This window comes from Xiphias gladius, chromosome 21 (genome assembly GCF_016859285.1).
Source record: "Xiphias gladius isolate SHS-SW01 ecotype Sanya breed wild chromosome 21, ASM1685928v1, whole genome shotgun sequence".
Classification (NCBI taxonomy): Eukaryota; Metazoa; Chordata; class Actinopteri; order Istiophoriformes; family Xiphiidae; genus Xiphias; species Xiphias gladius.
Window position 1 is genome coordinate 28040787 of NC_053420.1, and position 12479 is coordinate 28053265.

The 12479-nt window shown below is 42.0% G+C and overlaps 1 protein-coding gene across 1 annotated transcript in view; it reads left to right on the top strand.

The window, feature by feature from the left end:
• Positions 1 to 1710: 1710 nt before the first annotated feature.
• Positions 1711 to 12479, top strand: part of LOC120807542 (integrin alpha-5-like) — a 42548-nt gene continuing 31779 nt past the window's right edge. The window contains exons 1-4 of the mRNA XM_040159719.1: positions 1711 to 2060; positions 8800 to 8918; positions 10987 to 11087; positions 12192 to 12315. Coding sequence (XP_040015653.1) covers positions 1861 to 2060; positions 8800 to 8918; positions 10987 to 11087; positions 12192 to 12315 — 544 coding nt within the window. The 5' untranslated portion in view covers positions 1711 to 1860. The remainder of the gene's footprint in view (positions 2061 to 8799; positions 8919 to 10986; positions 11088 to 12191; positions 12316 to 12479) is intronic.

Below are 12479 nucleotides of genomic sequence, written 5' to 3' on the forward strand. Positions count from 1 at the left end.
AACAACAAGATGAAAGAAGACATTCATTTCAAGCAGCAGTGTGAATTTATTATGTTTGCAAATTTGGTCAGAATAATGACATTCATTGCTGCGTTGTTACCGCTGGGAGATGCTTATCGCTTTTTATGCTTAACTGCAGGGTAAACATCATACGGGAATTTTGTGGAACCAACTAATCTTTTATCTGTAACTAAATGTAAAAGTATAGGTTTCATTAATTTCAAGTTAAGGCAACTCTTCATTTCCGATTTTCATTTTCAGACCACATCAGAACTTACAGACACGAGTTCTTCTGACTTCAAGTCTTGGGACTTAAAAAGTTAAAGCCAAAGCTTTAAGTTGTTTACGACAAATGAAGAACTGAATTTAGACTGTGTAAATGTAACTGTAAAACAAATCAGACTAGGATGATTATCAGGGTGACAGAACAGCTGCGCAATTAAGTTGATTAAACATCTTTTCCAAAAAATTTGGCAAACTTTCTCTTAATTTTTCCATTACGAGAAGTCAGACTCTGAATAAAATATTCCGGTTTAGTTCAGTTAACTCACATTTTTAAAGCAGGAAAATGGATGTTTTTCAGTTTGAACCAGCTTATGTTTTACAGGGTACATGACAATGTTAGTTGTTCAGAGTATCAAAAGCAACAGCTCATGGCACTGCTGATGGCCTCATCACAATTGTTTGATGTGATATAAAATGTAGTCGCACACAATAACTGGCAGAGGAGGGACAGAGTCCCGCTTAAGTCTCAAGTCTCGGCTATGAAGTCCTGAGTGAGGCCCAATGTCAAGTTCCAAGTCTAGTCAAACTTTGTGTTTTGAGTCCTAACCAAGTCAGTGTGTGGCTTTCACCAAAAATTAAAGCCATTTTCAGTGTGGTAAATGCGCCATCTCCTCCTCCTCGCGCAATGTGATTGGCCGCTGTCGAAGTCTATCCCTCCTCAGAAAACCGAGAGGTTGAAAAGCTGCAGCACACAACGTAATTCTTTATCTTTGGGCTGGTCACTTGTATAAACGGACACAGACTCTTACCTTAAGCCAAACTTCAAGACACTTGTAAGGTTGATAAAATAGGACTTTTTGGCAGCACACATTTAGACAGATGTTTAAAAAATAACATGAACCAAGGCTCCGTTCTACTCATTGTCACTGGCCCAGTTAGACTGTGCTTTTCCTGCTACGACATGTTGAAACATCTGCCATTAAAAAAGGTCCACTGGAAACTTCTTATTACAGGTCATTCATATTGGGGTGTAATGAAAAAAAAAAACCCACAAAAAGCTGCATAAATGTTTTCCTTGCTAACTTTTCTGTCATCTCCCTTGAGTACATTATATAACACGGTAATCCTAATAGAATGTACAATGTGTTTCTGATACTTAATGATGAGTTTTATTGACCAAATCATTTTCCATTCCACTCCTCTGTCTCCTTTGATATGGAAGAGTTCAACCCAGACTGGAAGTTTTGCCGTGATATTCTTGATTCTGTGTCTTGTCGTGTTTAACAGCACAACAGCCGTTTTTGGGTTGTTTTTTTTTTTTAGCTTTAGATATTACCAGCCAGTCTGGTAATATCTAAAGCTCCACCCCAAAGTGAGGTTGCAATGACACCCCCCTCTCCTCCTCCTCCTTTCCCCCTCTCCCTCCCTCTCTCTCTCTCTATGCCTCGGTCCTCTCTTTCTTTACATTTCACCATTGACTCTGGATCCGTACACTGGACCCGCGGGAGCTGAAGGGGGATTATCCAGGAGACCAGTTTGGGATTCCGACCCGAACTGTCCCGCATAGGGAACAGCACGGATGATGTGTTTTGCGCTGCGGCTGTTCAATGAAAGAAGAGACGCGCAAAAGAAGAGATGGGCACCGTTCCTGGACTTTCACCCTCCCGGTCACGGGGAAACCGTTGTGCTTACATCGTGCTGGTCGTACCTGTAGTGGTGGTTTTGGTCGAGCTTTGCGCAGCTTTTAACTTGGACACCGAGGCGCGCGTCGTTTTCACCGGACCGCGGGGAAGTTACTTCGGCTATTCTGTGGAGTTCTTCAGTAACTCGTCCAGGTAAAGTCTCTATCCATCATCCCAAAGCTTGAGGTTCTCCCCCAGTCTCTCTCTCACTACTTTAGAACACTCTTTTCATATAACAATAGGGATTAGGGATAATATGAATTAAAGCCAAATTTGACCTCAAAATCTTTTCCCTTGTTGAATCCCCATATTTATACAGTCTTAAACACTCACCTTTTTTTTTTCTCTCTTTTGTGGCATCCTTGTAATATTATACTACTACAAACTCAAATGTTCCTATATTTTAGTCGTGTCTGTGCTGCTACATATTGTACCGTAGCTGTAATATGTCACAGTCTACAACTGTGAGAATCCTATAAAAGACTTTTTTGGGTAGTCAATATTCAGTTTACCGTCATCGTGTCGTAATATACTTTTAGGATTCCTGATGCATTGACACCGCAGCCTCAAATAATTGATACGTTTACTATGGGTTTTTAGACTGTCTCATTACACACAAAGACACACACACACACACACACACACACTCTGGATTCCAGTCCAAGTATGATTGGAAACAGACATACAAGTCTGTGTGTGAGGAGGGGGTTAATCCTACAGCAAAGGAAGACACGTGCTAATCTTCTTGTGAATATTCTACCAGTAGTAGCAGAAGATCAGACATGCTCTTCTTCCTTCACAGACGAAGCATGTGTGCAGTGCCATCATCTGTTTTACACTCACTGAGGAAAGCTCCCCTCTGGGTACTAGTGTGGGATCTGCACGGCACACACACACACACACACACACACACACACACACACACACACACACACACACACACACACGGTCATAATCCAAAGTAGCCTGGGTATGGATGAGGTGTGAAGTATATCCGCTAAAGCTGATGGCTCCTCATGATATCGCCATAACGTTCGAGTCGCAGAGCTCTGCATCGGATTCTTCACAAAATAAATACCTGGTAGCCTCTGAAAAACCCAGAGGGTTGTTGAGGGGCTCAGTTAATTTCCGAGATCATCGGTATTACACACACACACACACACACACACACACACACACACACACATACATAAGGAGCAGTGGTATCTCACTCCTGGTTACCTGGACAGGAAATTGAGACACAGGTTAGAGATCTTTTTTTCTGGCCTGCAGCAGAGGGATTTTTTTTTTTCTTTTTTGCCCATGTGGTTAAAAGAGTCTCTGAGGATTCCGGATTTTTAAGGGCGTTTTAAAAAGGATGGCGGGGTGTTCATTTTTTCAGGGTAAACCAGGTGCTCAGCTTTGTGACAGGAAGGCTACGGTCATACATGACAGGTGCAAGCTCATAAAATGCGATATCCAAAAATGGACGGATGGAAGTTTGTATAGTTAAATTATAACTTACAGGGCTCCTTTTTTTTTTTTTTTTTTTTTTTTAAAGATGCTCAGTCTCCTACAGTACATTTGTTCCCGAGTGTTTGCTACTGCAACACAATAAAACCGTCCGCACTCTGAATTGAGGCTTGTGGAAAACGCCTCATTGAGACTATAAGAGTGAGTGACTGGGTGACTCAGTTTGCTGATGTTACTACTCGTCCCACCACGTTTTACTATTTACCACCGTCCCCATGATTGTCACGTGTGGCCCCGGTGGCCTCCGTTCAAGCCGTTATTGGTACTTCGGACGACACAAGCTCATAAAATAATGGAGCTTTCGGGCTCAGCATCACCCAGAAGTTAATGTAGATTGATGCTTTCACGTCCCTGGGATGTCAGGCGAACGAGTGGAGAACGCAACGCGCCGAAAACAGCCGCTTTTCCCCGAAGTTTCTGCTCTGAGTGTGCTGAATATTCTTCATATGTATCCTGGCTAACAAGCTGCACGAAACGCAGAACAACCCGACTCATCGCTTCTGTTGAGATGCTCAAAAACATCTTGGCCCGTCGTCGCAGCCAGCTGTTCACAGCTGCGGTGCTCTCCGGAGGAGGTTTTACATCACCTGGGGGCTCTTTTTCGTTCTTGTCTTGCACGACAACCTGCTGAAGAGCAGCATGTAGAGGACATTATTTGGAAAAAGGGACAGCGGCTCCTGTGAAAGGTTAAGCCCCTGAGATCTCCCGCCGCATGCGGAAACCCGAGTTACAGCGTATCAACGCTCTGGGCCTCAGCCCCCCCCACACACACACTGACGTCCTCGAGGGCTCACAGGGTAAAAGTGATGTTGGTCTAATGCATGTAGGTATTTTCCTGAGGAAATTGGTTAAGATTCTCTCAGCTTGCTTGGCTAAGCCTCTAGAGGACATGTGGAGTAATTGCTGAGATTTTGATTTAGACCAATTTGTACAGACTAAGCCCATTTTTTCTTTTTTTTGCCTGCAATAGTTTAGCTTATACTGAACAATACCACGCTTTGACCAAATCCCTGTTTTTTGGCAGGTCATAATTATTATTGAACATCTCCATGGGAATGTAGTTTGTGGTGGGTAAACAGCGCTGCAGGAAAACGATGCTTTCCTGTGTGAGCGAGATGTTTTCTTCCTTCTGATGGGATTGTTTTTGCTGGTTGTCATGCATTCTGGCAATAACTGGGTTGTTTGGCTGCAGGGAGCGTTGTTAAGAGACGCTCTTGTTGCTCACCATGCCACCTCTGTTTCCACTGTCTGGGTCTCGTCTAGGAGGCAGGCATCAAGTGTGTTAGGACTGCTGCCTCCCCCATATCTGATGCGTTAGGCTATTGTAAAAACATTTGTTTAAGAGAAGTATGTTTTCTGTTAGAACGGTGCAAGTATTCAGGTGGTAATGAGAGACATTTTGAACTTGGCAGCTTGCATGCTAACACTGATGAGAAGTTTTCCAAAACTCATTCAGTTCACTTTGCCCAATTTTGAGAAAATCACAACTAAGCAAAAAACAAGTGAGGTTTGGAATGTTTCAGCATATTAACTGGACTGGAAATAAGGACTGAGTAATTTTTTTTTTTTTAGTGGGGAAAAAAAAAGACATTTTATGTTTATTTTTACTATTATAGTCAGTGCTTTGTGCTTTCCGTAACTTTGACCAAAAGTGGACTGAGAGAGGTTTGAAAATCCACCTTAAATAATGAGCTGTAGTACTTATGCCGGGTTCCATTTCTGTACTAGATATTTATTTCTTTACAATATGTATTAAATACTAATTGCCATAGTATACTGTTTTTGCGGTTAGGATACAGAAAATCAACATACTTTACCATTTTGTACTAATATGAAATAATACAATACATGAGTCAGTATCAGTCAAACTGCAACTTTAGAATGTCACTGCCAATTAAACTTCACAGAGAGAAAAGTAAAGATTTATTACTTAGTTTTTTTGTTTACCAGGATCTTCCTTTGGCTGGTTTACCACTAAATGCACTTTACTCATTTTTTCTGCATCTGTGCATTGCATTGTGGGACAACATTACTGTACAGTCCAGACTGACCTTTTGACAGTTGGATGGATTGCCATGAAATTTTCTACAGATATTCATGGTTTTCCAGAAGATGAATCCTACTGATACTGGTGACCTCCTGGCTTTTTCTCTAGCACCACCACAACCTTGATATTTTTTAGTTTTTAGTGAAACATCTCCACAGTTATTGGATGGATTGCTGTTAAATTGGGTACAGATATTCATTGTCTCCAGAAAATGAAATGTAAAAACTTTTATCCCCTGACCTTCAGGTCAAATGTTCTGTTTGTCCAGTGCTTTTTGGTTTATGACCAAATACCTGCAAAACTAAAGACATTCCCACCAGACTCTGCTGTTCTCGCGTTAATCGCTCATTAGCAAATATCAGCATGCAAACATGCTAAACTAAAATGGTAAACATTATGCCTGATAAACATCAACAAGCCAGCATTACCATTGTGAGCATGTTACCAAGCTGACGTGAGCATTAAGCCAAGCTTATGTGCAGCCTTGCAGAGCTGCTAGCGTGGCTGTACACCCCTGGTTTTGTTTGGGTATACATGATACTGTCACACACTACATACTCACAACCTGCTTAGAATTAGAATGTAGTATGGAAATGGGACATGGCTATTGAATTCCTGTGAGCTGATGCCAGTGAACTTCTTTATGTTTACCAACCTGTCTGTGAGCTCTGCATTAAAGGACACCAAAGGGCAAGTGCAGCTTTAATGTAGGTTAAGCCAACATTAGACATTTGAGTAAAAAAAAAATACAGAAATGATCGCAGCTATGTTGTTATTTATGCTTTTTACTCCCAGTTACTCATAGAGATTCAGTCCTGGTCTCATGGCTAGGACAGCAAGAAAAGGAAACACACTAACTGAGTACTTTGTCAGATAACTCTGGGCCACCTACATATGTATGAGTTTAATGAGTGTATTTACATGTTAACCTAATTAAGCAGATATTCAGGAGATCTGGCTCATATGAGCATCATATCCTGTTCATTGTAATAAGTCAGGTAGAATCTTGAGGCCTACATTGTGTTCCTCACCGATTCTCCTGTCTTAAATTGTTCTATGAAAAAATAATTTTAGAAACTCAGTATTTTAGAGAAAATGAGTAATTAGAGAAAGTCTTAAAAAATAAACATATTTTCATGCGGAAGAACGTTTTGAGCAGGTTAAGATGCCTATGACTAGTCACACTGAGTAAGACCTACCATTAGGATACGACTTGTTTCAGAATAATGTGGTCATGTAAATGCATTCAGTGGAGCTCATAAATCCTAAGGTAAAAAGTATAGGTTGCATCTTTGAACTAGCCGTGTCCATAAACCACTCCTCTGTTTGCAGATGTTCATGTTGAATGTGAGTTAAAGGAAAGGAATCCTGATTTCAGGTCTCAACAGAAGCGTCCATCATCCCACGGATACAATCATATTGTTAAGGAGGCTATTGTTGGATGTTAGGGTTTCATTATGAGTGCCTTTAATTGACTCAGGGTATATATTTCAACGCCACATGTGCAGAGATCACAGGGGGTGGTGGGTGGTTTAAAGTGGTGTACCTTTGAAAGAGAGAGCCGTTGAAAGCCTGGACTCTGGTCGGCTGAGGGGCTGTGGAGTGAGTGGTTTATAAGGGAAGCTTATCCAGCCATGTAAATATTCCTCTTTTGCTCTCCAGACATTTTGGGGGATGGGGTTAGCACAGAATCTGTCTGATCTCTGCGAATGTCATCAGTCACCAACGTCTTAAGTTGTGCCATTCTCTCCGGGCCAGGCCTTTTTAGCAGGGCTGTCTAAAAAACCTTGAAAGTGCAGTTGGTTATGTGTGTGTATATACACACTCACATATATACACACACTTGCACATTTATTTTTGCATCTGTATCATTTTACATTTATATCGTCAAACTCACATCCATGCAAACAAATACAGAGATACACAAATACAAAGATAATGTTTAGCTGTAGCATATGTTTTGCTTTATCTTGGTCTAGTAAGCTGTCATTTAGTGAAAATATGCAGAAATATCTCCAGACAGTTCTTGCTTAGTCTTTTGCTCGCACATTTTCTTCCGAACCCATCTGGAGAAATGCTTCACACCACCTTCCTAGCTGACCAGCAGATAGGTGGCTATCTTGGCAGGGCGGTTGCGACGTGTACATTTTCTGAAAACTTGATGGATTTGGAACAGAAGTGTGCACATAGTGCAGCTGCAGAGCTACATTTCACATGATGTAGCCTCTTCACTGTAGGACGACTAAAATGACCACATACCATGTCTCGGGGACTGTGTAACCTAAACAAAGACTAAAACCATCACCAAACAAGAATTGCAAAGGGATGATTGCCATTCATTAAGCTAAAAAGAGCTAAGGTAAGCGCGTTCTGTTGTGTCACTACCATTCAAGTTTCACAGAGGCCCACTATGGCTATGACATGTAATCCTTCATCCAACTGCTGCAGTAGTATCAATGTAGCAAACTTATAGCAGGCTAACGTCAAAGCTGCTCTAGTCAATATTTTTTACATTAACAATGGATGAAATAACTGCGCAAAAGTGGCAGCCTCCCAGAGAATCGTCACACGACTCTGCAATCCCTCTCAGCTCCACTGAGTTTGACTGTTTTTCAGATAATGGTTTTGTTTCTACGCCCTGCTCATTTACTGTTTTGGCTCATTCTCACGACTTTCATTAGCAGTGTTTCCAGCAGCGGCAGGCTGTTGTCTTCAGCAAACAAGCTCTAAAACTGACTGTACGCTACCTGCTCAGCACCAAACAGCAGATGGACATGCTTAGTGACTAGATGGTGAACGTGGTGGAGCATTAAGCAGCTAAAAAGTCAGATATTTCACTCAGGAGTTGGTCCAAGAGAGTAGAAACCACACTTTATACGTGACGCACAAAGTAGGATGCAAAGTGATTCTGCCTCTGCTTGATTCATTACACAGCACAAGACACTGAGACATCGAGGAAGTTGACACCGCTATGGCTTTGTTTCTGAAGGATAATTCTTTATTTGGCATCATGTAGAAACTACCCAGGGTTTTTGGCTTCTACCAAACACTCCTCTGGCTACACTGGTCATTAAATTCAGTCATTAGCTGAGGATAAAGGACTTAGACCTCATGCTGAGGTAGCAGAGCTTATGCTTAACGTAATGTGACGTTATGTAAACACGCATTGTTAATCACAGATAGATGTTTGACCTTAGGAGCAGCAATAAGATTTTTTTCATCAGCAGTGTCTGTGCCAAAACCTTTGAATTGTAATTTATTGATTTATTTTTTAACAGATGTTTCTTGGTGTAATCCTAACATTTTTCTGTCTTTTCTCCCGTCTCCTATCAGTATTTTGATCGGTGCTCCGAAAGCCAACACCAGCCAACCCGACATCACCGAAGGAGGAGCTGTGTACTTGTGCCCGTGGAGCCAAACTAACTGCAGCATTATCAACTTTGACAAGCAAGGTAGGGTGTCTTGTTAAATCTCAATTGATGGCCGGCCTCTCTGTGCCCACACAGATAAAAAGGTGATCCGAGGAAAACAAAGCTCAATATTCAAAAATCCAAGGGAGGTCATTTTCCCTGGATCATAACCACAGCAGAGGTTGGTAACTCACATTGTTCCAGGATATAAAAATGTCCCTTTCCCCGACGGCACTGTTAAACAGTTGAGACAAAACTGTGTTGTAAACTCCCAGCTTTCTCTAACCAGCCATAAAAGTGGCTGAGAGAAGCTATAGGTAGCCCTCCCTGCGTTAAGCACCACCGTGCTTGACCCTCAGGTCAGAAGTCCAGCTTCTTGCCATCTACAGCTCCTAATCCAACGCTTCTCTGTTTTCATTGAAACCCCCCTTTTGATGTCGCCCCTGTGTTTTAATGGTGGCTGAGACTTTGCTACACTCCACTCCTCCGTGAGGTCTCCATGTTGGGGCATGAACTGTGTCTGCTGTGTTTTCACAGTGCTTTGATTTCCTGCTGGACTCAGGCCCAATGTTGTGAGCGCTCTTTAATTAGGGGCCGAGTCATGGTGGGGACAAGGATCCCGGTGGACCTGGGCTGCCCCCGGCAATGCCAGGAAAATAATCACTTACATCACAAATGCAGGAAGCGATAAGGAGCACTGTTTGAGGATCACAGGGTCGAACTTATCACACACGGCCGCACGCTGATATCGAATGGCGGTTTAATCAGACTCAGAGCTGCGACTCTGTAAACTCTGCCTACATAAATACACACCTACAAAATGTTTACAAACACAAACTGTCTCTGAAATGTGATACATTGTAGAAAAAAAGCATGCAGAACTGCACTTAACAGCATGTTCACATACACAAATGTCTACACACACATGCTTTTACCTTCAGTAGTCTTGCCTTTCCCATTACAGGCCTCAGGATTCATGGTGTGTTTGAGGACACAGGCCAGACTCCATTAACCAAACAGGCGCACTGAGCTGCAGCCAGGAGAGTTTTAATGTCACCACTCCGATACAGACAGCAAGCGCGTACAGTATATCAAAAAATATACCACAGTTAAGCTTACACAGTTACAGGCACGTTTTAGTATGATTTAAATTTTTTAGTGCTAAAACAAGGACCAAAGACAGAGCCTTTCTCTTTCAGGCACATTGAAGGCATCAGTTTCTGTTAAATGACTTTTCAAGGATGCTGAATGACAAAAATGTTTGATGATTACTTTGTTTTCACTGTAGGTGTTACAAATATCCAAGGTGTGGAAGAAATTAGGATTGACAGCAAATCCCAACATCACACACTCTTATTTACCACTTGGATAAGGATGGGAACAGTTTTTAGGACACAAAGGCAACCTGGCGCAAGGGTTAAGTTTTGTGGACCAGGAATAGTAATCAAAGTAGAAATATTACTGCCTTATTTTTCCAAATGAATTATTAACAGTATGTTGTTGAAAGTAAAAATAATGTAGGTGTAATGTTGCTGAAGTTGCAAAATTAAAACCGTTTGCAGTTTGGCAGGCAACCACAAACACACACACACACACACACACACACACACACACACACACACACACACACACACACACACACACACACACACACACACACGCACACTCCACCACCCCCGCCCTCATCACTGCTCCTTGCCTTCGTACTGCCAGGGCCTCTTCTTAAAACAGAACCTGACAATGAAGTACAGCCGTTTGGGTTACAGTAACAACAAGGCCCGAGTCCCTTTGAGCTGTTTGATGTCTCACATAGCATAGAGGGTGGATTTAGACTGCAGACCCCAGGAAAAAGGCCATAAAATATCCATGTAAAAACCCCAAAACATCTGGGGAACGCTCTCAAATGAAGCCCTGACAGCACAAAAATCAAACACCGATTACAGGGGGATCTTTGACGTAGTTAAAATAGCAACTCTTGACATCACTGAAGTTTCTTCCAAGTCCCAGAGAACTAAAAAGTGTGGTGCTCATAACATTTTTAATTATTAAAGAGCTGCTTACAACATAAACGGGATTTTCACATATTTTTTTTTCTTCTATCTTCTTCCAGGTGATCGATATTTTTATGTTAATGACGTGAACACTCAGGTTGAGTTCAAGTCCCATCAGTGGTTTGGAGCTACTGTGCGTTCCCATGGCAACAGCATCCTGGTAAGAATGGTTTCATGATAGCTGGTCAGTTTGGGTGATTTACGTGCATTACTTGTAAAATGAACAGTTTCTTAAACAAATTTACTGTTGATATGTTTTAGTGCAAATTATACTCAAACAACAGACTTTCATTGGTATCAGGCTAGCAGGAATTTTTCAGTATGGGGTTTTGTGGCTCCATGTGAGGTAGCCTCATGCACTGTAGAGACCACGTCGTAGAAATACACTGAATCCATCTGTGCTTTCAAAATGCAATTTAAAAAGTAAACTCACGTGGCAAACTGATAACTCTCTAACGATGGGTTATATTGCCACGGTGCAGAAAATGTCGGATAGTCTGTGTTAAGCTTTTCGTTCTCTGGCAATGTTGTCGCAATTAGAGTCAGAGAGCACTGATTGCTGCCAGTAACCCTGCAAAAGACCCTTGAGTTTACACATGTGCACGGTGTGAACTCCTCAGAATTCAAAAACAGCAAAACCTTACGTGTCACAAACAAAAAGTCAGCATTGTCACCGGTTGATAGTTCGTGTAGAGGGACTTGGAAGTAAAGGGACAGCACTGTTCTTGTATTGTAGGACTAGTTAGTGCTAGTACTGTAAGCTTGCCTCAGATACTAACGCAATTCGAGGGTTATTGTTTATTGTGAGCAATTTCAAACAATCTGTGTCACTTATACAAGGATAAAAGTTGGCTAATGTATGGTAAACATTTGAGACTGGCTCCCAAAGGGTGGATATGCCATTCCTAAGCAGGTTACATGTGCCAGCCTACAATGTGTGGTTGGCTAATGTTATGCTGCTCCATTCTTGTCTTGTCCGTACCTTGCATTTGGTCTTGTTTGTTTGGATTTTTGCCAAAAAATGACTCAACCCCTTCAAACTACAGAATCCTACAGAATATCGGTCTTGCTGGTTTCTCATCAGACCGCTTCAGCAGGTTGAGACGACTTGAAAACTTTGATGGATTTTCTGTCTAATTACACTTGCTAAGCTACGATTGCACCATTGATGCTCAAGGAAGAAGTTTAGGGTCAATTTAACATTCTAAGCTAGAAAACACGATCAGTCTCTTTTGTCACTGAACTGTCTCTCTGTTCTTTCCAGGCTTGTGCTCCCAGGTATTACTGGAGGACTGAACACGACACACCCTTTTCTGATGTTACAGGAACCTGCTACCTCTCTGTAGACAGCCTCAAAACGTTTGTGGAGTACGCCCCCTGCCGAACAGGTGAGTTACTGCAGTTATAGCTAATCCCCAGGGGATTTAAAGCTGCATTGATGACACTCAAGGGCAGGAATACACAGCCACCCCCAAGTTGATAAGGCCAGTGCGACACATAGCAACACAAGCACTGCTCCAATACACAAAGACTTGATTCAGATGTTTTTAGG